The following is a 25,115-nucleotide window of genomic DNA, read 5'->3' on the forward strand; positions in this document are numbered from 1 at the left end:
AGGTAAAAAAAAAAAAGCTATGGGATGGACAAACATTTGTTGGGTATTTTTTGTTTTGTTTTTTCTCATTGAATTTGTTGACAATAAAGCCAGCCTAATCCTTTACAAAGACCACACAACAGATAGAGTGCAAGTTGTGAAAAAAACATTTATTTATAGTAATGTTAAAATGACAAATATGAACCGACAGGATAGATTTAAATGTTTAAAAAGGACTGAGTTCATTTCAGGCTGGGAGAAAGTACAAACTAAGTGTTTGTAAATCCATTTTTACACATTATGAACTGCATAACAGGAGTCAACTTTACTTGGTTCAGTTAAGTCCCGAAGACTTTATTTTATTTTTTCAGAAATTCCGGTGATGAAGCAAAATGATCTGCAAAATCTCTGATTTAAAATCAAGACACTGTTTAAAGACTTTTTCCTTAACCAGACAAGATAAAGTTTGTGAATGTTAACAATTTTTTACTTTCTCACTTATTGTGATGCGCTGGTGTGACAAGAAAATTCTATGTCAAAATTCAATGTCCCCCTGCGGTGGTATAATTTAGTTGGGTGCGGGTCAAGCGCAAAAAATACGAGATTTAAAATGTAATAAGGGGCCTGCAGCACACCAAAGAAAATCTTTGCGAATGGAGGAACAACCAGTATGGTGTTTGCTTCATCTGGCTCGTTTGTCACTTAGAAGAAGCAATCTCAGCTGTGACACTGTTTCTTTTTGTCCCACATGTCACTAAAACAGTTTTCTTCTCTCAAAGCTGTAGCAGCAAATATGCCACAGTTATTTTTTTTCCAAAGTTACCAACTCATTACTATAGTAATATCTCACCTATTACATCACACATCCATGTTGAAATGTGACACACGAAACCTTAATTGTACATGTTGAAGAAAATCTTTCACTATGTTTAAAATTAATAAACTTTAAAAGTCATTTTAACTGCTGTTTTCTATTCTTTAATAACTGAACAACAAAAGTCCATGACATTACACCATTACCACTGTTCAGTGGTAATGGTAGCAGGAAGTGTCACTCTGGCTCGCCCTCTCACACGGGTTTCTTACTGAGGGGCCCATAGCTGCTTGCGGCAGCTGCTTCCTCTACGGCTCTCTTGATTGGCTGCCTGTTCCTCGTGGCTCCATTCACAGGAGGGCGGGGGGCGTCTGATTGGCTGTTGAAACCAAACACTTCTCTGTGAATATCTAGGGTGGCCTGGCTTGGTTTCATGTTGAGGATGTCACAGAGGCCCTCGGCTTGTTTCTGCAGAGTGTTGATTGACTTAAAAAAAAAAAAAATGGATCAATAAAGCACCTGTATATTCATCTACAATGCTGTTTTGGCGTGCTCTGGTGTGTGCGTTACCTTTATGACCTGGATTGCCTGTTTGACCATTCCAGGAGCTGCTGCTGACAAGTCGCTCATGATGCTCTCTGGTGAAACACACGCACAAGACTTTCAAATGTCTGGCTTATAGAGAAGTAGATCTTCCTGATTTAAGCACAAGTTGTGAATGTGATTAAAGGTAACTACCTTGATCTGGATCTTTGGACACCTCTTGAGGTTTGACTGCATGCTCATACAGCCTCTGAAAAGTCAAAAACGTAGTTCAGTTATTTTCTCTTTTTGAGTCAACAAGTTTTGTTTTTTTTTACTTTCAACCAAACTGATTTCCTTTGATGGATAGCTGATCTGACATTTATCAGCCCTGAACAAACACAAAGTTACCATGAGACTGATTTATTGAAAGGATAGCCCCTTGAAATGTCCATTTCCAGTGAGATCCCACACCCACCATGACTTTACGCTGGGCTTTGAGGGAGTGGACCACATGTGGCAGGATCTGTCTTGGGTACGTACGCCGCCTCCTGGTGGTCTCAACAATGGTGTCATCTAGCAGGCTTTCCAGATCAGCAGCCTCATCCTCCACTGAATGTGTGAGAGGAGAAACAGAAACTCTGGTTTATATTATCTAATTTAGGACAGCACTTTTAATTGATCAAGGATATAAAGTAAACCTAGAAGTGGCAGAGAGAATCACCTTCAACATCAGGGGCCTCCTCCCAGGGCTGCCCGTTCACCAACACGTTGTCCTGAACAGCCGCCTCAAAGTTCTGCACAAATGCAAATACTTTTCACTACTATACACAGTTTCAACACACAATACAGCCATCAACAATTCATATCAAATAAAATGTCCAGAATGCATCATTTTTTAACAACTGTTGATAAATCTGATGATTATTTCCTTGATTAAAAGTCTGGTGGAAAAGATGCCAGAAAATAGTGAGAAATCCCATTTTCCTAAAGCTCCAAGTGATGCAATTAAATGTCTTGTTTTGTCTGACAAAACTCAAAGACATTCATTTTACTATCTGTATTTGTGCAAAGACAAGCAGAAAAAATTTGCAAAATGAGAAGCTGGAATTAAAGAATATTTGCAGTTTTGCTAAAAAGATTTTTTTTTAATCAACTGTCCAGACACTCTTATTAACTTTTTTTTTTTTTACTTTGTAAAACACATTGGAATTTGGTGGAATCAAATACTAATTTGTCATTAACTTGAAGTAAAAACATATGTTTTATTGATTAAAAAGTGAATTCTCTAATAAAATGTTTTCATTTCAGAGCCTCTTCATATGAGTTGTACTAAGTATTCCTGGAAATGATGAGTTTGATGAATGCACTGCTGACAGTTGTATTAGCTAGACTCCAACCTGTGTGTTCACCTCCAGCTGGGAAGACTCAGTTCAAAGTTGAGGTTTTATTTAAATAAAGAGCTGCCCACCACCAGTGTAAAGCCGAAACCACCAGTTGGTGTAAACAAATGTTATAAGTGCATTTACTAATGTTTTTGTGGTTTTTATGAATGCTGACAGCAAAGCAAACATTAAATATCACGTTTTTCGGATGGGACCTGGTGCGCTTTTCTCTGAGCCACTGAGGTTTCTCTGAGCCCTTGTGGGACCAAAAGTCTTAATAAAAATAACCCCAGCAGTCCGTTCAAATTTGACAGACACCGTTTGCTTCTCCCTGAAATATCTACTTGTGTAGGTAGTAAAATGACCATGTAAACACTCAGACGCACCGCCAGCAGCTCCTGCAGTAAAACTCGCTTCGTCTCCTCCGCGGCGTCCTTCTGTCCGTCCAGCGCTGTCTTCAAAATGTCTTTGTATTTATTCATCTGCTCGATTACTTGTTTCTTCGACGTTACTTGCACTCTGTACTGCTGGTCCGTTTCATCGCTTGGTAAGGCTTTACTCTCTTCGGGCTCCATCTTTACCGCCAACTTTGTTTATATTTTTTTTTCACGTAAACCGGAAATATATTCGAGCTTCCTGGTACGACTGCCAATATTTACCCCCCGGAACTAAAACGTCTGGTATTGCAGGAGGAGAGTTCTGCCCGGTTGCAAACAATGTTTACAGAGACAAAACGTGCAAATATCGAGGTTTTTCGACATAGTTTGAGCCTGACTTTTATCTTCAATGGAGTATGGCTTCGTAGACTGTCACTGTCATATATCAGCCAGTGAGTTTAAAGAGGTATGCACTAAGTTAACCAAACCTATAAACGTAAAGTTATATTAAAACGGATTTTGTCCTCATTACACCCGTTAATGACTACATAGGAGTGAATATACGGAGTTTTGACGTCACAAATATTCATGTTTAAATATTACATCTGTATGTACACCATAACGTTTCAGTTCACGCAGACTGTTATCTTTCACAGTCTCATTGCAGTTGTTAGCTGCAGTGTTTTTGACTTGTTTCCTTAGTAGTTTACTAACGTCTGTCTTACCACTGTGCAAACCTTCTTCTTTTGTCTTTGCAGGATCTGGAGGATGTGATTCAGAGGACCACTGAGGTCAGCTGTCTGTTCATCTGCTCGTGACAATGAAAATTAATCACAAATAACATACTGAAGTACATTTTAGGACTGAGCAATATGGCTGAAATCAGTGCAGTCACAATTTATGGTTGCTCACATATGTACAACAGATAGTGCAACAAGATTTGAATATCATTATAGTAGTGCTTTAAAAACAAAAATTTAATGGCACAATTGTGAATATTTGAGATGATTAGTACTCATTTTCCACAGTATTTACGCGCTGTTACCAGCTTTTCTTACTTGCTCTCTAATGTTGTTAATATTTACCGCACGTGTGTGTGTGGTTGTGTGTGTGTTTGTGCGTTTGTGTGCGCAGGCTGGGGTAAGGACTCTTGTTGCAGTTACAGAAGAAGTCAGAGAGTTTGACAGAGTTCTCCAGCTGCAAGAAAGGTCTGTATGTCTTCAGCGTTATGTAATCAGTCTAAGGACATACAAAGTGTCTGTCTCGTAAAATTATATAGCATGCTTTATAGAGACGGCAGAATGGACTAATGCACTAAATGCACAAAAAACTACAAAACTTGAGCTTTATCAGGATTTTTAAAACATTTTTTAACCTCATTTGTATAATATAGTTGGGAAGTTATGAAACAATTATGAAATAAAGTTGGGGTAATAAAGGCAAACTACTGATTTGTACAGATACAAGAATAATAAAACAGCAAGGACAAGCTCATAAAAACATGTTAGCCGAGTGCAAAGTTAAAAAAGAAAACCGCCCTAACAATGAACTTATCGAGAATTTATACGTGATGATGTCATGTTAAGGTGTTTTATAATTTTATGGTATTTTAGTTTTTTATTTCACCTTTATTATAACATGAATATTCCAACTGAGATTCAAAATTTATTTTACTAGATAGTCATAGAAAACTGTTAGCAATGATTTGACCTATGATCCCCAAAATGCAATAAAATGGTAATATTCACTGGGTCTGACCTAAATTACAATTATCTGCCATCATTACTCCATCACTGATCTTGCGATGGTCTTGTCAAGTTATAATTTTGTTGTTGGCATCCTCATTGTCACGTTCACCAATTGCTATAATACTATTACTGCAATATTTTCTTCAGTTGATATAATCCTAAATCTCCAGAAAACCCCAAGGCAGAGTACAGTCACATTTACTGCAGTTTTCTTGGTTTTTGGTTGTAGTTACTACTTTTTTTATTGTCTATTTTCTCTAAAGTAGAACAAGATAGAACCACAAAATATTGTTACAAAATAGAACAGGTATCCAAAGATTTCATTTCAGTCACAACCCTTTTTTTAACCAAAATTGTCGTTACTGCAGTTATCCCTCGTAGGCAGAATGCATACAATCTTTTTTTTTGTGGTCTAACAACCCCATATACCCACTTAACCTTTAAACAATAGAAATCCCTTTTATTTTAGAAGCTAATTGTGTGTTTTGCATGTAAACTTGCAATTAACTTAAGGAAATGCACACAGAAAAATATCAAAATGAAGCGCCAGAATCGCCCATCTTCATCGACAGTAAGTGCAGATCTTGTGTAATTGTACTCGCTCACTGAAGTCACAGTTACACAATGTAAAGAGTAAAAATGTTTACAGTAACTTGTCCTGCTGCTCTCAGCTGGATAACACTGTGTTTATTATTCAGGGTGTTACTGTTGAATTCTTTTCTCACAGTTATCCAGATCTGGTGGCTCCATGTTTCGGCCTCCATCCGCTGCAGGCTGGCGGGGCCCCGAGCAGCGCAGCGTGACGCCTCAGGTAGTAAAACAGTCTTCAACTCATCCATCTTTCCATTGTTTTACTTGATTGATTCTGAGAGTAACTGTATCCAGACAGCTCGGTGGTGTCCCAGCTGAGGAAAACAGGAGGTGAGGCAGTTCAGAGTGTGAGACAGAGGGAGGGAGGGTGTTTCTGAGGCTTCTGGAGGAGATAAAGGTTTATTTTTTTAAATGTTTTTCTATAAAGCTTTTATTGAAAATACAAAAAATGTATACATTTCCTGTACAGTAGCTCAACCACTCCAACATAAAGAATGGGCTTTGCTGCTGAAAAAGGGAGTTGTTCCACATAAAGTTTCTTGCTAAGCTGATCCTCTTAAGAGTTTCAAGTTTCATTTTCTCAGTTGAATAATCCTTTGGGACAAAATTTGGCATCACACTGAAATTTAATCATATCCAATTTCTTAATAGCGTGTTGAAGCAGGTCAGCTGAGCAAAGATTACCTCAAATTCTGACTTATGGAGCTACAGACAGAATATTATTATAAAGGCGTCCAACGGTCCTTGAAAATCCTTAAACGTTTGTCTACTTAAGAAGCACAAAGTAGAGAAAAAAAGGGAAAACAAAAATTTGATTCAGTTGATTAGAATTTGGTGGTCAAAGGTCACCTTGACCTCACAGTAACATATGCTAATTATGTCAAAAAACAATTAACACAAATGTCTAATAGGATGAAACGATGAGGTGATGACATTATCTATCTAAAACAGGCATGTCAAACTGGTCCACAGGGGGGCCGGTGTGGCTGCAGGTTTTTGTGCCAACTAACCAAGAGCACACAGTTTGAACCAATCAAATGTCTAAGATGGAGATCAGTTGATTAAATGAGTCAAGTCTGTGAAACAGTAAACCTGGTGCTGCTACTTGGTTGCCAACTGAACCAAAGGTCAAAAACAAAACCTGCAGCCACACCGGCCCCCCTGTGGACCGGTTTGACATGCCTGATCTAAAAGGTCAAAGGTCAACTTTACTTTGACATCATAATGGTTTGCAAAAACACTTTTCAGGCCATTATTCAACATCATAACTCAAGAACAGAAGGGGAGACACTAATCTTGGGTGTCCACATTAAAGCTGATAGTACTGAAGATGTGGGGAAAGAATTTTGTGAAGCATTCATGTTTTCACAGACATGGATGTAAACTGAAAGTGCAACTTGACTGCTGTGCGGAGGCAAAGCTATAATCTTTAGAAGGAGCTTTAACACCCATCACTTCATAATCATAATGAAGGGATACATTTAATTTCTTTCTTTCTTTAATTTCTTTAATTCTTTAGCTGCACACCCACACACACATACAACAGCCCCTTAATGAAGATGTATTTTCCACAGGACCTTGATGCTGCCCTGCCACAATTCTACAAACACAAAGAGTGTATTGTCGCTGTTGGAGAGGTAGACCACACACACACACACACACACACACACACACACACACACACACATTTACAAACATACAGTATATGCACATACATTTGTACTTTTGCACCTGTTGAACCCTATTACTCGTTCTTTTTCTACCTATTTTCTAGTTCCATAGCAGCTTTAATACAACATAGAGGACAGAACAAAAATGTCCTCAATCTCAAGGTCTAAAGCTCAAATAGGTCCTCTCAAAGATATAAGGCAAATACACACTTACACCACACACACACACACACACACACACACACACACACACATTGTACACGCCACCATTTTACATACACTGTTACTTACTTCTTCTGTTTTCTGCAATTTTCTGTGGAGTTAATAAAACATCTCTCTCTTTTATACACACACAAATATGTTTGCACATTAAAGCACACATGCAAACACACACACACCCGTGCACACATTCACACACCTAGCTCCCGCCAGTTAACTTTAATGTGACTTCTGGTAACGTAAAGCAGATTAAACTAGTTAAAACTACTAACTCCTCCTTTGTGAGGAGAAGTTAATGAGCGGAGACCATCTCAATCTTTCTCATGCACTTACACACACACACACACACACACACACACACACACATGCACACACGCCCCCCTTCATCTGTGGTCATCTCTCATGCTGCCCGTTGACGAATGTGTGTTTGTCAGGGCAGATTTCAGGCATCACAGAGCTGAATAAACAGTCCCAGAGTCCCGTTTCCATAACTGTTGTTTTTATGGATCAGGTTGAAGCAGACATTTCCACCCCCTGCTGCACTGAACACATTTTCGTTCATTCGCAACCTCTCATGCATTTTACCTGCAAATGCTCAAGAAATTTTCCTTTTCTGCAGCAGAGCATTAGACTTTAGATTTGAGTCAAACTTCAGTTACAATGAAGAGTTTTTGCCTCGACAGATTTTAAAGTCTTTGAGGCAAATTTGTGATTTTGGGCTACAAAAAAAAAAAAAAAACTGACTTGACTCGTGATTCACTTGAGACTTGACACTTTAATTTGATATTGAAAAATACAAAAAGAAGAGTGTATTAGGCAAGCTACAAAATAGCTACAAATCTTTTATTTTTAAGGACTTGGTCTCAGTTTTGTAAAAATAGACATTTTATGGAAAATGTTCACATATTGAGTCATTTTAACAGTGTGCATGAAGAAGCTTTTAAAGACTTCCATTCAACTCACGATAATGTTTTAGCTTTTCAAAAGATAATTCTCTTCAACTCTAATGGACAGAAACAGTTTACACCTTGATATTTTAATAAAACAAGAACAATTTTGCAAGCATTCAATACTCCAGCTCCCGTCACGCTCTGACAGTTTGCTAAGGGCTCCTGGAATATGATCTGTAATATTGTTTTCTACTTTTATCTCCAGATTGGTTTAGACTTCACGCCGTGGTGTGCTCCCACACAGGAGGACAGAGACAACCAGATGAATGTCTTCATTAAACAGCTCGACGTCGCCAAGGAACTGGACCTGCCTGTGTGAGCACAGTATAATAAAATGATGCAGCTGCATTTTTTTCACCTGCATTTTATCAGTCATCCTGCTGCTTAACCAAGAGGATTAAAAATGTGCCTCTGTCACTCAGCAAACATATTTTCATGGTAGTAAGTGATTATACAAGCACTCGTTAAGTACAGCACTTGCATCAGTGTACTTTATTACTTGCCACAACTAGTTGTGACTGATATTCCATAGTTAAATAAAAGAGGTAAAAAACAGTATAATAATAACACATTTTACTACAAATTACCATTTGTTTTGCTTTTAATTCTCTTTAATTGTAAAATAAATGAAAATAAATAAAACTCTTGCGATGATGATGATGATGACACCTGTTGCTTCCTGTTTTCTGCAGGAACGTCCACTCGCGATCAGCTGCTAAGGTCACCATAGCAACCATGAAAGAACAAGGTGGGTCTCCTGCTCCATTTTGTCATTTTACACATTTACACGGCTGCTAAAACAGACATTCGGACGTCACGACTTTCTGATCTTCCGTCAGGTATCAGTCGAGCTTTGCTTCACAACTTTGCGGGGAAGCCGTCAGTCGCTCTGGAAGGCGTGAAGGCTGGTTACTTCTTCTCCTTTCCACCTGCTGTCTGCAGGAATCCACAGGTAGGTGTGAATTCACACTTTTTATGGGTTTGATCATTTTAAAAAATTAAAAATAAACAGATTATCTAGCTTACAAGCCATGAGGAGAGAAAAACAAAAAAGTAGTTTTGAGCCTTCTGGTCCGTCATTAATAAAGCTCCTTCCGTCATCAGCAGGAGGATCCATTTCTTGTTAGATGTACCTTCTAACATTTATGATTATATAGTTAGCATAAGCTCATGGGGAATATACTGTATGTTGAAGCCAAAAGTTAATGTGTGTATGCACCCAAATAACTGCATGCATCATCATCAAAATGGTCTTTGGTCTCACATGAATGATCAGCTGCTAAATGTGCACAGCCGAAAGTCTTTGTCTGCTTTTTTGTGAAATCCATAAAACTTCAGCTGAACTTTTACTCATCTGCAGTCATATAAAATGTACACATAAAGTACATCATGCTCTCACTGACACATAATGCACTATGGGTAAAAACACCACCCCCAACTTATAAAATACACACTATTTAGCAATAAGGTCACAATACCATCACAAGTTATATTCCCATGGTCATGAAATTCCTGGAAAACCAGGTGTGGAAATGTTTTGGAATTAATAGAAAATTTGGAAAAAGTTTTGAGTATACTTTGTATTGGGTATTGTGAAAAATATGTAAATAATAGAAGTTTTTCAAAAGAAGTGTTCATTTGAGTTTAAGCAGTAAGTGGTACTAGTTGTGATAATAGTAGTGTTATTTGTACACTGATGGCGGGGTTGCAGTATTAGTAAGTGATAGTAATTGCAATAGTACAGCATATTTTTTTCTTCGTAATATTTGGTAATGAATAGCAATACAAATGTGTTGTGGTGAAGTACATGTTTATGTTGTCACACATGTATTACATAGTTGATTTCACAATTGAATGGTGGTAAACGCTTCAAAACCAGAAGCAGGGAGGTCGACGCTCAAAGACACAGTGTCCTACAGATATTCCCATTTTTGTATAAATGAAGTGAGGACAATAAGACCTACATCCTCACTATGAAGATGAGCATTTCGCCTGTAGTGGAAGAGAGTGAATCTGCTGTCCTGACTTCAGCCGCATCAGTCCATTACGATGAGGATAACAGAGTGACACATTTTGATGCTACAGAGAGACAGACTGATCAAGCAGATCCCACTGGAGCACATCTGTCTGGAAACAGACTCTCCTGCACTGGGGCTTGACAAGCATGTGAGTTACAAATGATTAAAACTCATCATGTTTAAACATTGTATCAAAGCTGTATCTCCTCCGCAGGTGTTTTAAAACTATTTCTGTTTCTTTGTGTCTCCCAGGTAAGGAACGAACCTTGTAACATCGCTCTGTCCTGCCGGTACATCGCCGACGTCAAAGGTCTGTCTCCACAAACTGTTCAGCTCGTCACTGCACAAAATGCACACAGACTCTTTCCCAAAGTGAAGAGGCGCTAAACATGAAGTACTCAAGTTCTGTAGTGTAAGGTTTGGCCTGAGGGAGGCGCCAGAGGGAACTTAAATCAGAAAGACTTTATGCTTTGTTTGGAAAGTTAGCGTTAAGCCGTGTTCAGCGTGGCTCGATGTGATGACGTTCTATAGCCTTATTTAGTCACTTGTTAGCTACCGCCTTTTTAAAGGCGCATAAAAGCTTCAGATTTTTTCATCATAGGTGATTTTTAGGGCTTCTAACTAAAAAAAACCCATCGACCTTGAGATGAGGGAACCAGAGGTGCTGAATTGTTAATTCATTTTTGGGTTTTAGGACTCATTACTGCGGTTCTCTAGTGGCTGTTCTTTGTTGGACTCTGCAGTGTTCTGAGCCGAATACTAACTCTAGCATGCTAATATATGTTAATGTTTCTAATAATGTTTCTTAAGATGGCATTTTAGCATGCTATATTAGCATTTAGCTCAATATACAGCTATGACCTACAGGAATTTAGTCATCAGTTTTTGAGGTATAGAAAACAAAGCGCTGCACATGTGAGACTTTTGTGGCTAAAAGTAGGAGAGAAATGTATTTGTCATTAATAATTCATCCTGACCATGGAAGTTCTGGACTAATGAGCCATATTTATTCAATTCTCCCAGGCAAAGTACAGACTAGTTGATTTTTTTTTCGAAACAAGCGGAAAAACAAGGCAAACACTTCTACCACCTTACATTTAATAAAAGTGGGTTTATATTCTTAAATGAATGACTGATGGCATAATGTATTTTGGATATTGTATTATGATGTATCCTGTTTAAAGAAGTATAACACTGAGAGTTGAAGTGTGTTCAGGTCCAGTGTGTATTTGTTGTATTAGCTTGTGGGTCCTGTCAGGCTGCAGCCGTCTACACCAGGTGTGTTTCATCTGGAGGAGAACAAAAGAGACATTACAAACAGGGGTCAAATAGTGTGTTACGTTATGACTGCTGCATTCAGTTAGATTCAGTTACATGAACTGTTTAAAAGCTGCTAAAAGAAAGTTGTTGTTATGCAGCCAGAACACAGGGTGAATCAATTTATGTAAGTAAAAAAAACCAAAACATATAAGACATATTCTCATCCAAACTTGTTACACGTTGCTGTGTCTACATATTACGAGTTAGATATCCTTCTGCGTCTGCTCTTTATGTTCTGGGATGCTGTGATGTCAACAAATGCACATGAGGATGGGATGAGGCAGTATGTGGTTGTGTTTAGACAACAACAGCAGGACAGCCAACGCCGGGATGTTAACAAACACACAGGTAGGGATGGTTAGGATTAGGATTAGGCAACAAGGTACACAAAAAAATCAGACAGGAAGCGAACACCAGACTCCCAAACAAAAGTCCATTGTTTGTGGAACCCGTCCACTGCACCTCCTGACCGTCCTACAGGCGCCCTCGTGCTACTTTTATTACCTTTATTACCATCAGCATTTCAACCTGACATTGTCCTATAGCATTTCATGGGCATGCCGCAGGTTACACCCAGCCGCATTGCCGCCTGCGCGAGTATCATGTGGGCGTGGCAGGAGACGACCATTGGCGTATAATAACACAGCGACTGGTTCTGTCTGCTTATGTTCTCGGCTGACACCATCCAGCGGTGCAAAAGGTGCCTTTTGGCGTAGCGCACTTCCGCCAAAATCACTAACAGAGTGGTGCTACTTTACGAGTTCGAAATGAGATCAGGCTGGGGGCCCCTGACACTTTGGGCCCCTGAGCCTGTGCCTAGTAAGCCTGTCAATGGACGTAATAATAATGTAAATTAAGAACTACTTTGATTAACTTAAGACCACCTTTCTCCAGGTCCATGAGTTATTATGGAAGTAATTCACAAAAGATTGAAACACTTTGAATCCCATACTCTATAATTAACCATGGACACTGGGGCTGCAGCAGTATTTCAGTAAAGTCTCCAAATAAGACTTCTTACAGCTCTCCTCGTAGTGCCTTCTCTCCGATAGCTTGGCAGGGGGCAACCGCTCACTGCAGGCCGCCCTGCGCTGTGGTCCGGCGGTCAAAGCAGTGAGGAGGACAGGGCTGGTCTGCAGGTGACTCCGGTAGTGTCTCCTCTCGGTCCTCTCCCAGGACTGCCGGGGGTTCATCTCCACCTGACACCACGTCTCCCTCCGCAGGTTCAGCTCCAGGAGCGCGCGCTCTGTAGATCCAGACATTGTGTTTTTTTGGGGATGTTTTTTCCTTTTATAAATTATCCAAAGTGTAGTCTGTTTGTGATGCTGCTGTTTCCATGGCAACGGGAAACCTGAAGAGGTGGGCGTGCGTTTGCGTCTCAAAGATCTTGTATGTTTAGAAAGATGAGTCACTTTGACAAGAGTTTAAAACATATACCGGATGTTTTTACCGTCTTTTTTGTTGAAACCATGAGATATTTTAAACACCAATTATATCCTCACAGCCAACTCTTTCAGAACAATATTAGGCCTATGAACACTGAATCTGTGTGCACATTCATTAATCTGATTTCTTTTAGGCAAAAAGTTTTCCTGCTGAAAACTAGTTTTCGTGTGATTATGTGTGCAGAACATTACTGGACAGATTGACAAGATGTATCCCTTTGTCCCCTTCGGGATTTTTTTTCCTCATGGTACCTGAAAACAGCGACAGAGTGAGAGCTCACTTCCCTCACTCCTCTTTTGTCAAACCTCAGCAACACTGAAGTCAGAGGTTATTTGATCCTCCTGAGAAAGACCTACATACAACAGAGGGTCAAGTGCAAGGAGTAATATTTATTGTAGCTGCAGTAGAACAGGACTGTACAGATAATTTTGTCAGCAGAACCCAAGTACTCTTACTAAAAAATCTTCGCCATAATATAAAAATGAATGCATTGAAAGACATTTACTAGAAAGAAAAGCAGCACATTTTTGCACTGCAGTGCTGATATTTTACTGTACAAAAATGCTAAAACTTTGAAACCCAATTAAAAAAAATGGTTTAAAATTAAAAAATAACTGTGAGTGGGATACAAGCTTAAGTCTTGGCATGATGCAGTGATGTGAGAAAAACATGTTTTTAAAGTCTGCATGTTACGCTCTCAACACTTGTATAGCCTCTAACTGAATCTCTGTGGTTTGGAGCTCACTTACTCTCCTGTGTCCTCTTTAATACTTAAGTTCTCTGCTTTTATCTTACGGTTTCATGTTTGCTTACAGCCGTAGAGTCTGTTACAATTCCATATTTTGCAGTTTCACAATAAAAGCTTTTCCATTACAAAATAGTGGGAGCATTTTAGTGTGAATTATCAATTGAAAATTAAATGTTTTTAACACTAAATTAGTGGAACTTTAATAGCAGCTTTTCTTCAAACACATCTAGTGGTATGGCCAGGAGGAGAGTAAGAGCAGAAACAGCCACAGTGAGATGATAGATGAAAAGCTGCAGACACCAGGGTCTTACTTGCACCTCCGCAAACACCTCAAACGTAATGTGTGATGGAAAAACACACATAAAAAAACTGAAAAAAAATACAGAGGACTTAAGCCCACTGCTTTTTGACCTCATCACTCAGGACGAGTCCTAATCAGTTAAAGACACACCTCCAAGTTGGTAGCCCTGTTGTAATGCAAATCTCTGCAGCGCCTAACTAAACCAAGCCAGTCTATAACAGTCAAAGAGCAGCGAACGTGAATACAGACCCAGGAAATTAACAAAACAGTCTAATTCAATCTGCCCTAATCCTGTCTTCCTGGATAGGAAGTTAAAGAATCATACACAGGAATCAGTTATAAAAAAGTTAAATAGTTAACACAGATGTCTCACAGAACAGTAGGAACTCAATCAGTGAACATGACAATAATACACTAAACTAAAGCTATTACCCAGCTAGCAATTTTTGGTTCTAAAATCGTTCTGAGGATGGTACAATGAAACCAATGCTATGTTTTAGTTACCTTTTCAGCACCAAGTTTTCTTTCAGTTCCTAGAGCATTCTTCTTAAAGATAGGGTAACATTCTCTATAAACTATTATGACTCTATAAATATTATAGAGCTACAATATAGAGTTACATAATTATTCTTTCTTAACATATCACATTACATTGTCACAAAAAAAGCTCTTTAATGTCAGGCCTTAATAACATGTTCTGAATGTTGCTTTGAAAATGTTCTTTCGTTGTTCTCATGTAACATTGTGGGAATGTTTTACAAAAAGAACATTCTGTGATCTGTCACCTCTCAACATCACCAAAACACCCTCAGAATGTTGCAATTATAATGTTAGGTCTTAGTCAGCATTTAACCTTAAAGGAACAATGTTTTCTTTGCAACTTGCAGTCAGCCAATGTTGTGGGAACGTTCCCTGCTAGCTGGTAATACATTCTCTTCTACAGTTGACCTTGTTTGTTTAGTCAGCTGACAGTTGCGTGGTTGCTGCTGCTGGCTGACAGATTACACTCCATTTAAACCGTTTTTCTCACCATTGCTTGTTAAGCAGAGCGTCGGCACACTGAAATGCAGTGGAAGCAGGAAGTAAAAACTATGATGTCGGGTGATATTGTGAAGACATGTACATTTGTAACAGCCATGATAGCAGCGTCTAGCCTGTCTACAGCACTGGCCATTGTTTATATTACTCCTCATTGGTTGCTGTGCACTGCTAGACAACACTTGACAATGGCATTAGTCCCACCCGTGACGCCGAATGATGGTTTTTTTACTTTAACCGAGAAACCGCTGTGTCACAATGCCACACGAATCAGTCCACTCGAACTTAGTGGAGCAGGTGGATTCAAAGGTCTGGAGCCAATGAACTGTTAAGCTGTAAAATGAGAAAGTTTGTAAAATGAGAACTTTTCTGTAAAATGAGAAAGTTTCCAACATGGTGGCCAGCACCATGTTGGAAATGGTTGAGCGACTAAAAAACATTTTTTTTGAGTGATGAGAGTAATAAGTGATGAGATCAGAGTGATGTCACACAATTCAGCGCTGCCTTGTTTGACATTTTGACCGCAGCTCATGAGCCTTGACTGACATGACTAAAAATTGAGCTCAAGAGTCCTCGGCTCTGATTGGTTGTTTTTGTTCACATGGGGTAAGATCATTATGATCATGGGAGGCAGTAGAATAAGATTTTTTTTTTTTTCATAAATCATCTGTTTTATGCAACTACTATGTGGATATATAGTAGTTTCAGTAAATAATATGATGATAATATAATATGTATTTTGATTTTTTGGTCACACACATTGATGAAACAGTGACATTTGTGTACACTAAGTCTGATTTTCTTGTGGGATCACACTTGTACCTGCAGCTTGTACTTGCTGAGTCCCACTGGGTCAAATGATGATTAGGATTAGAGCAGATAACAGCCTGACCACATGGTCGAGCTAATTGGAGTATGAGGAGCAAGCAGCAACGTTACAGTCCTGAATGGAATCTGACAGGGAGCAGAGGGGTTTATAGTATTTGTCATTTATTTAGTTTTCATTTTAATTTTTCCATTTAGTCGATCAAGGATAGCAAACGTTGAATGTCATGAGTTTAAACTGAGGTGAAACCCATATTTAATATGTTGACGCAATTGTTTATTTAGACCTCACAAAGAAATAGTGACATTTTTATTGCAATGTCTATGCACATTTCAGTAATAGTTTAATGTTTTATATTTCTAATGAACAATATTTGTCTTTTTAATTTCTTACATTTAATAATGCATTTATATTAGTTCAACATAGTAATAAAACATAAACCACAAACTAAATAGAGGACAATTTAGCTGTTAAACTGAATTGTTATTATCATTTTCCTCTTATAAGGGACTGCTTGTTAGTTATGGCATGTGTGTGGGCGCAAAACGGGGGAGGCACTTCCAATTATTTTTAAAGCACTGGGGAGGGAGTTGTGTTTTTTGATTTGACTTAAGGGAGGGAAATTTAACTTTAAATTGTTGTATTTTGTATTTATTTCAAATACTTTATTTTAGCTTTGTGATTTGGCTTAGGAAAGGGCAATTCAACTTTAAACACTTGTATTTTGTATTTATTGTTATTTAATGTTATATTTCCTTCAGGCTAAAATAAATAAATAAATAAAGAAAATTAAGTTATAATTAGCCTGTGTTATTTTAATTAATTTATTTATTTTAATTACTAAACACGACAGTATACTAGGTTACAATTTACATTTCACCCTAAACTGTTGCATCATTGCATCCCAGCTTCCACATGGTCACCGATTACCACTCACTCAGCCAGCCAGGCAGTTTAGTACAAGATACTACAAGCTCGTGCTGCTCTACTATTGGCTCATCAGCATCGGAAGGCCGTGTGTCAGCGCCGGCTGAACAAAGGGACGTAGAGAGGCAACCAGAGAGAGAGAGGAGGAGAGACGCACACGCTGAGCAGACTGGCTGGCAGCATGCTGGAGCAGAGGAGCAAGAGAGGAGATGGACGCACCGGATGTTTTGTAATGAGTAGCTCTATGACGTGTTAGCGTAGTTTTATTAAATATGTATCCAGTCAGATTCTGGCTCATATTATAGGATTTGGTGTAAATTTAAGCATCGTAGCCTTTGAGAAGCGACAAGTAACTGAATGAGGAAACCACTCTGTTTTGCGCGTCCTCGCTTCCTGCTTCGCTCCTAGTTGCAATTCCGCGGCGCGGAAAAGAAAAGAAAGCAACAAACCGGCATCATGGTAGCCGGCGAGCTCGTGCAGGAGCATCTGCGCGCGGACACCGGCGCACCTGACGACATCACGGTCGGCAGGAAGACTCCCGAGCTGGAGGGAGCCGCCGAGCGATGCGCAGAGCCGACATACGAAGCGGCGCCGACGGGCGGGGCTGGAGAGACAGACCGTGTGCTGGAGCAGGAGAAGGAGGTGCAGCCGGATGAGAGAGAGGCAATGCTGCCCAACGGAGGAGGAGGTGAGAAGGAGGAGAAGGAGGGGAAGACGCTCGAGACAAAACTGTACTGGCGCCGGTTCGCTGTGCTGACAGTTTTCAGCCTGTACTCTCTTGTGAACGCCTTCCAGTGGATCCAGTACAGCATCATCACCAACGTGTTCACCAGGTACTACGGGGTCACTACAGACAAGGTGGACTGGCTCTCCATCGTCTACATGGTCGCCTACGTGCCGCTCATCTTCCCGGCCACCTGGCTGCTGGACCGGAAGGGTTTGCGGCTCACGGCCCTGCTGGGCGCCGGCCTCAACTGCGCCGGCGCCTGGCTCAAGTGCGCCAGCGTGAGCCCCGAGCTGTTCGGAGTCACCGTCACCGCGCAGGTCATCTGCTCCGTGGCGCAGGTGTTCATCCTCGGCCTGCCTTCCCGCGTTGCCTCGGTGTGGTTTGGACCCAGGGAGGTTTCCACCGCGTGCGCCACGGCGGTGCTGGGGAACCAGGTCAGTGTGTGCGCGTGCCATAGATTATTGATTGGCTGTATTGTAGCCTAGTATGTGTTTTGCAGAGAAGAAACAGAGCGTAGAAAAGAGGTAGGAATAAAAAACAATAGATAGGATTGGAGGGGGAGTCCAGACAGATGGAGCCAGCAAACAGTGGAGGAACACAACCGAAGTACATTTACTCAAGTACTGTGCATTTATTTGGTGCTCAAAGCCTTCTTTATTTAAGTATTTTCTAGGGATGTGCAATATTGGATTTGTTGCTGATATCTTAAATGCCAATATATAACTATAACTCATTTGGCTGATAATCACACATGGACATATCCACTTTTTTCTGCCTAATTTTCATCATCAAAAACTCTCTTCTGTTTCTGTTGTTTAATTAACACCAGCTCATGCATACTGTTATTATGATGTATGCAAGTATGCAATAACCTATTCATTCATTGTGCAAAATTAGAAAAAATGCTTCATCTTAGGGTTGACATTTTGCACGTTCTCTTCATAAATAAAGAAAAATATCGGTTTGTGATGTTGGCTGAATTCATCATGGTGGCCGATTCCGATATTTTATTTATTTTAAAGCCAATATCCGCTGATACCAATGATGTACCGAAAATATTGTGCATCCCTAGTGTTTTCGTATTTTCATTTGCCGTCATCAGTGTTGTATTTTTACTCCACTACAATTACTGTGACAGCTGTGGTTACTTTACAGATTCAAGTAATTAATTAAAGTAATTAAAAATAACTCCACTCTTACTAGAGGTATAGTGCGTCCATAATTATACTCAGCTAATACGAAAAATATTAACTTTTAACAGAGTTTACACATTGGTATTGCTGCTTTTACTTTAAGGTCCCATTTTCTCCTTATCTTCAGGTTAATACTTGCATTCTGGGTTTTTACCAGCACATGTTTACATGCTTTTCTGTTCAAAATGCACATTATTTTGGTCAAACTGGCTGTGCTGGAACAACTGTTTTTACTTGTTGTCTGAAACGCTTCTTTTTAATGCCTGTCCATTTATGACTCCCTCCTAAAAAAGTCTAGCCTGCCGTGATTGGTCAGCATTTCCCAATCTGCCACATCTGCGCTCTTGGTGTCTCTGCACCATCATCACAACTGGGGGAACGTCACTTTAGTAGCAGTTTTTTCTCTTTCTCTCTCTCTGTATGTGTTGCTCTCCCTAGTTGGGAACAGCCATAGGTTTCCTGTTGCCTCCGGTTTTGGTTCCCAACACGCCTGACAATGTTGAACTGACAGGCCACAACATCAGCATCATGTTCTATGGCACTGCCACTGTCTCCACGGTCCTCTTCCTCCTTACGGTTATCGGTAAACACACACACACACACACACATACATATACACACACATTTTACCTTGCATATATTTTTCACATGCGGCCATCTGGCCCAGTAGCAGGGGATTTGTGGTTCAGTTACCTCCAAGTCATGTGAGGTAACTACAGGAACATCAGAGCAGAGGTGTGTGTGTTTGTATGTGTGTGTGTGTGTGTGTGTGTGTGTGTGTGTGTGTGTGTGTGTGCTCTCGCCCATCTGAGGACCACATGTTCTCATTAGGATAAAATATTCCAGAAATCTTCTACAGTGGTGACATTTTGCTGCTCCCTAAATCTGTGAAAGACCAGTATAGGGTTAAGACTTGAGTTAAGGATTAAGATTAGAATGGGATTAAGTTCAGGCCTATGGCTAACGGTCACAGTTTTACGTATATCAACAAAGTGTTGTGTTTTGAAGAAAAGTCATGGGTGGACACGGTGAAGTAGTGATGCCGTCTCATTTTAGACTTGCCCCCTTTACCCTGAGGCTTAAACAGACATGAGACAATGTGGCTTTGGTTTCAAGCAGCCAATCAAATGCTAAACAAAAATCTCTTATTTGTACTCTGTCTAAATTCAACACAAGGCGTTACAGGAAAAAAACTTTGGGTTTTTTATCAAAGGGAGAAAAATGAAGTCACTGCATCACTATTTACTGTATCACACAACAGTAATGTAATAAAAGTAGACATGATGTTAATAGAATAATCTATTCCAAGCCAGTTTTGTTTCTTTCTTTTTCATACTGACTGGTCACATCAGATACATACCTGGTCTATAAAGTAAGGTATGCTCTAATGCTGCTGATACAGATCCAGTTTAACTAGTGTTAATGTAGGAAATACCTTAACTGCATACTTAAGCATTCAGCGATAACCTTTTGATTTGACTAAAAGTACATTAAAATTAGGCATAATAAAAAGTGTCCAGTGTTTGTGGGAGTGTTGTTTTTTTCATTTAAGACCATTTGAGTTCCTCGAGGAGCCACTCTCTCCCACATACTTGCAATCTAAATACACATAAAGAGAATCACTGTATTCTTGCCCAACAAGCTAACCCAAACTGTCTCTGTGTCTTCTACAGTCATAAAGGACCGACCTCCTCTCCCTCCCAGTCACGCCCAGGCCATCCAACCAGACTCTCCTCCAGAGGATTACTCCTACAAACAGTCCATCTTGAACCTGATAAAAAATAAAGCGTTCATGCTCCTGCTCGTCAGTTACGGTAAGTGTGAAATACTACCAGATTAAGTGAAGCATCTGAGGGTTTTCCCATACATTTTTTAGAGCACTTTGCTGACTCGTGAGTCTTTAGTGTAACTTTCAATTACTACAAGAAGTCTTAACTCCGGGATTATCATGAAACCATAGTCAGGAGGTAAGGGACCAGCAGCTCTAAATCTCCTATAAGAGAGACAGACACAATAGATGGAGTAGAGATCACTACTGCTACAGCTACTACTACAACGTCTTGATTACTTCTACTCCTACTATTACTACTTGCTACCATTATTAATACATTTATCACTAACACTACAATACTACTACCACTACTGCTGCTATTGCTACTACTGCCACTATCGTCAAATACAAGTACATCCATCACTTCTACCATCACCAATATGTCACCACCAATACACTAATACTGTTACTATTGCCGCTGTTACTATTACTTCTGTTCATATTGTTGTCATCACTACTTTAAGTACTACTATTAGGCCTATTGCTTTTATTACTATTTCTGCCACCACTACCACAACCATTACTGCTGCTACTACCACTAATACTACCACTATTACCTCTGTTGCCACTACTGTACTGCTCTATCTTTTTGTATTTTGTACTGTTTCCATTGATACAGTGGCCAGTACTTTAACTAGCACTGCAACTACCACTATACTTTAATTATTACAGTTATTTTTATGTCTCTGTGCTGGCGATAGCTGTGGCTAGAAGCATTGTTTTTGGGTTGTCCATCCGACATGCGTCCCATTCTTGTGAGCGTGATATCTCGAGATGGCTGTGAGGAAATTTTCAAATTTGGGACAAATGCCCACTTGGAATCAATTTGGAGGTCAAAGGTCAAGGTCACTGTGACCTCATCCATCACATTTGTGTAAATACAATATGACTAGAACACCTTGAGGGAATTTCTTCAAATTTGGCACAAGCATCCGCTTTGACCCAAGGATGAACCAGTTAGAATCTGGTGGTCAAAGGTCAAGCTTACTGTCACCTTTTAACAAAATTTCACCCAAATGTCTAATAGGATATACTAATAAAGTGATGATATTTTCTATCCAGTGGTCAACTTCACTCTGACATTATAATTTTCTTCAAAAACACTTTCCTAAACTCAAAAAAAGACTGGGAGACATTTGGTCAGATACTGAATTTGTGACACTAATCTAATTTTTAGTTGTATCGTGTTTCTGGGAGCCATTAATTATTTATAGTCTGGAGTTTTGAACCTAGTCTGTCAACTTTCAGAGCATTAAAGCCTTTAAAAACACTGAGAACTAAAGATCTCTGTGTGATTAGTTTCAACACCAGCGGGCCCTCTAAACCTACTGAGGAATCTTTTCTAAAAATCAAAACTTCTGTGGCTTTCACTCTGTGAACTGAGCATTTACCCTGGAGGATCATTAGGGCCTTTTCAAAGCTGACTTTGTTCCTGCACTTTCATGTTTCTGGTGTGACCGTGGCACATGTTTCACGTGTCTCCTCCATGTGTGACTGCCCAATACACACACACACACACTTAACAACAAAGTTGAGCTGACTTCATTCTGCATTTGACGGGCTGACTTAACAGAAGAGGATGCAGCCATATTTAATATTTCCCTCATATAAACCTCCATGTGTAATGACTAACTCTATAACTCTGCAACAGCCAATCAGGGATGCACATACACTCACACACGGTAGGACAGACAGACAGAGATATGATACTTATATATAATAATATAATAGTTGTTTGCCAACAAACACTATGATAACATTAATGCATCTGTCCTTGTTAGAAACATGACCTAGAACCTTTAGTAGCATAACTTCTATAGTAAATTTTGATTTACAAGTAAAGTCTGTGTCTGTTTTGGGATTTAGAATTATATTTTTAAATATTAAAATGGAACATATACATCACGTACAATCCAATTCTAAGCTTAATGGATTAACTCTTTATTTCTGTTTGTCTGCAGGTATAATGACTGGTTCCTTCTACTCTGTCTCAACACTTCTCAATCAGATGATCACAACCTGCTATGAGGTAAAACACACACATACACACACACGAAAAAAGGGCTGGGAGTCAAAGAGTAAATGAAAAAAATCTTGTTTAACATTTTTGCACTCACACTTGTCTGTTTCCCATGGGTTTTCAAGGGAGGGCAGTAAATACAAATGTTAATGTTATTGGTATCTCTGATCGGGGCATCATCTTCATGGCATTCTAAAGTGTAATTTAAGGTTCACTTATTATCTTATTGCAGAATTTTAAACGACTTCACACTCTTCATTTTTGTTTTTTAGCCGTAGTGAGAGCAGCTCTAGGGATGATGATAATTGGTCACTTGGTCCAGTGGTTGAATTGTCGGGCCAACACTTGATGGAATATCTTGACAAAAGACTGACAGACGCGGTGGCAGGGCGTTTTGGAAAGCTTGAGTTCTCTCCAGCCCATGCTATCGTCGATGGGGGAAACAACATCATAATGGAACTATCTGTGTCAAATACTGCAGATATTCTCTTAATCCATACAACAACATAAGCTACCTTTGAGACATTTTGCACCATTTAGCTTTTTAATTTTGTGCTCTCATTCATGTTAAAAATGTACGTGAATTGGATGTTGGATGGAAAGACAGAAAGAGAGGTATTGAGAGAGAAAAGAACAAAGGAACTTCTGATGGCTTTGATAAGACATAAGCGTATTGTCTGAGTTCATTAGCTGTTTTCACGCATTCCTGCTTCCCACCATAACACTGTCATTGCGCGGGCACGCATGCACACACACACACACGCACATACACACACACTCACACACAAGAAGCAAAACAGTGGAGAGAAAGACTGGTTCACTCACTATAAAACACTTCTTTCTTTCTCTCTCTCTTCAAGGTTGACACTCATTCGGGTTCTGCTTATCTTAGCAATACACACTATCCCTGTCACACACACTTGCACATACACACACACACCAAGAGATGGTCACCCTTGCATGAACTTTTAAAACTCTCTCAGCTGAACTGTCAGATGACTTAACAGCTCTCTCCCACCAGTAACAGTGTAAATCCCTGACTCCCCCCAACTTACAACCCTCCCCCGTTCTGTATATACGCACAGACAGAACATGTGACTGGCTTATAGTCCACCTGTCAGGGGAACCTTTATGTTTCTGCTCAGATCTGATGAGTTTAAAGAAGCACATAAACATTTTTACTCAGCTGATTGTTCCCAATGAGGCTATACTAACACTGTCTATCTCCTCTCATCTCCTTCCATTGTTTTTTCTCCTCTTTTCTCCTTTTCTCTGCTTGTTTTCTCTCCTCCACTCAGCACCAGGAGTTGAATGCTGGGAGAATTGGTTTGACTCTTGTGGTTGCTGGAATGGTGGGCTCCATCCTCTGTGGTCTGTGGCTGGACCACACAAAAACATACAAGTAAGCCACATGAGCACACAGTTTCCCCATCTGTTATTTTTTAAAATGATTATTTTTTAATTTTTGGTGTTTTATTCAGTTTCACAAAGACAGACAAAGTGAAGAATCGTTCCCACTTTTCTCTGCCCACCCAACCCCATGGCATAAGTACTTGAAATAAGAATTTAACAGTCATAAAAAAGTAAAAAACAAAAACACAAATAAATAAATAAAATACTTAAAAAAAAACAAAACCAAAAACAAAGAAAGAGAAATTTCAAAGATTTAAATGGTTTAATTTAAATGTTGACGTTAGAAAGGGCCATTAATCTGCATTCAGTGAAATAACATGGTTTATACTTCAAATTTGAATCCCTTGTAAGCAGTCATGTGATCTTCTTATGGTGGCCAGGCGCTGAATTGCAGGAACAAATATTAATGGAGATATTGGACAGCCTGGTCTTGTCCCCTGTTGATAGCCTGACGGGAGATAAGTCCTGAGTGTTTGTTTTAATAATCAACATGGGGAGCTATAAATAATGTGTATCCAGGAATTGAAGACAGAGCCAAATTAAACTTTGATAAGATGCATATTAAATAATCACATTCTAGTCTATCAAATGCTTTCTCAGCATCAGTGGAAATAGCAACCATGGGGGTTACACGGTCTTTAATGTGGAAAAGAAGAAGGAATATATATATTTTTTAAAAACTGCTTATATTGTCAGAATTAATAAGATGAGAGGCCACCACTTAAAGTCGCAGCTAGTCGCTGCTAATTTTCAACTTATGTATTGTGAATTATCAGGGAAAAAAAGCTAGTGGCTTTTCAGCTTTGGTCTTTAAATGGCCAAAAGTATGTGGATACTTATTTAATGATTATATCCCTGCCTGCAGGCCATCAGTGTTGTGCACGAGGGTCTGGCTCCCCATCAGCATTCCAGTTTATCCCAAAGGTGTTAGATGAAGTTTAGGTCTTTCCATACCAGAGTAGGAAAAAACATTTCTTTATGGAGCTGGTTTTGTATGTGGGTGGCATTGTCATTGTGACAAAGGGTCCTACCCAAACCATTGCCAGAGAATT

The 25,115-nt window shown here is 39.5% G+C and overlaps 4 protein-coding genes across 4 annotated transcripts in view; 2 read left to right on the forward strand and 2 right to left on the reverse strand.

Moving 5' to 3' along the window:
* Positions 1–165: 165 nt before the first annotated feature.
* nsl1 (NSL1 component of MIS12 kinetochore complex) lies at positions 166–3,286 on the reverse strand. The gene is made up of 6 exons (XM_042503802.1): positions 3,087–3,286; positions 2,040–2,112; positions 1,794–1,927; positions 1,532–1,586; positions 1,364–1,431; positions 166–1,279 (listed from the first exon to the last, which is right to left on the reverse strand). The coding sequence occupies exons 1-6, from the start codon at positions 3,273–3,275 to the stop codon at positions 1,049–1,051; spliced, it is 750 nt and encodes a 249-aa protein (XP_042359736.1). The 5' UTR covers positions 3,276–3,286; the 3' UTR covers positions 166–1,048.
* A 163-nt stretch (positions 3,287–3,449) lies between these two features.
* On the forward strand, positions 3,450–11,167 carry tatdn3 (TatD DNase domain containing 3). The gene is given in 11 exon segments (XM_042503553.1): positions 3,450–3,543; positions 3,836–3,868; positions 4,212–4,285; positions 5,553–5,608; positions 5,611–5,636; positions 6,991–7,053; positions 8,461–8,570; positions 8,948–9,003; positions 9,095–9,207; positions 10,341–10,421; positions 10,526–11,167. Coding segments are annotated over 11 exon segments (804 nt in total). The 5' UTR covers positions 3,450–3,486; the 3' UTR covers positions 10,661–11,167.
* An 89-nt stretch (positions 11,168–11,256) lies between these two features.
* LOC121955547 (spermatogenesis-associated protein 45-like) lies at positions 11,257–13,165 on the reverse strand. The gene is made up of 2 exons (XM_042503554.1): positions 12,615–13,165; positions 11,257–11,562 (listed from the first exon to the last, which is right to left on the reverse strand). Exons 1-2 carry the CDS (start codon positions 12,853–12,855, stop codon positions 11,543–11,545), a joined length of 261 nt encoding a protein of 86 aa, XP_042359488.1. The 5' UTR covers positions 12,856–13,165; the 3' UTR covers positions 11,257–11,542.
* Positions 13,166–17,043: 3,878 nt separating this feature from the next.
* flvcr1 (FLVCR heme transporter 1) overlaps positions 17,044–25,115 on the forward strand; it is a 17,532-nt gene continuing 9,460 nt past the window's right edge. Inside the window, exons 1-5 of the mRNA XM_042503537.1 lie at positions 17,044–18,040; positions 19,238–19,382; positions 20,473–20,613; positions 22,592–22,659; positions 23,949–24,052. Of these exons, the coding sequence (XP_042359471.1) occupies positions 17,336–18,040; positions 19,238–19,382; positions 20,473–20,613; positions 22,592–22,659; positions 23,949–24,052 (1,163 nt within the window). The 5' untranslated portion in view covers positions 17,044–17,335. The remainder of the gene's footprint in view (positions 18,041–19,237; positions 19,383–20,472; positions 20,614–22,591; positions 22,660–23,948; positions 24,053–25,115) is intronic.

This window comes from Plectropomus leopardus, chromosome 16 (assembly GCF_008729295.1).
Source record: "Plectropomus leopardus isolate mb chromosome 16, YSFRI_Pleo_2.0, whole genome shotgun sequence".
NCBI lineage: Eukaryota > Metazoa > Chordata > Actinopteri > Perciformes > Serranidae > Plectropomus > Plectropomus leopardus.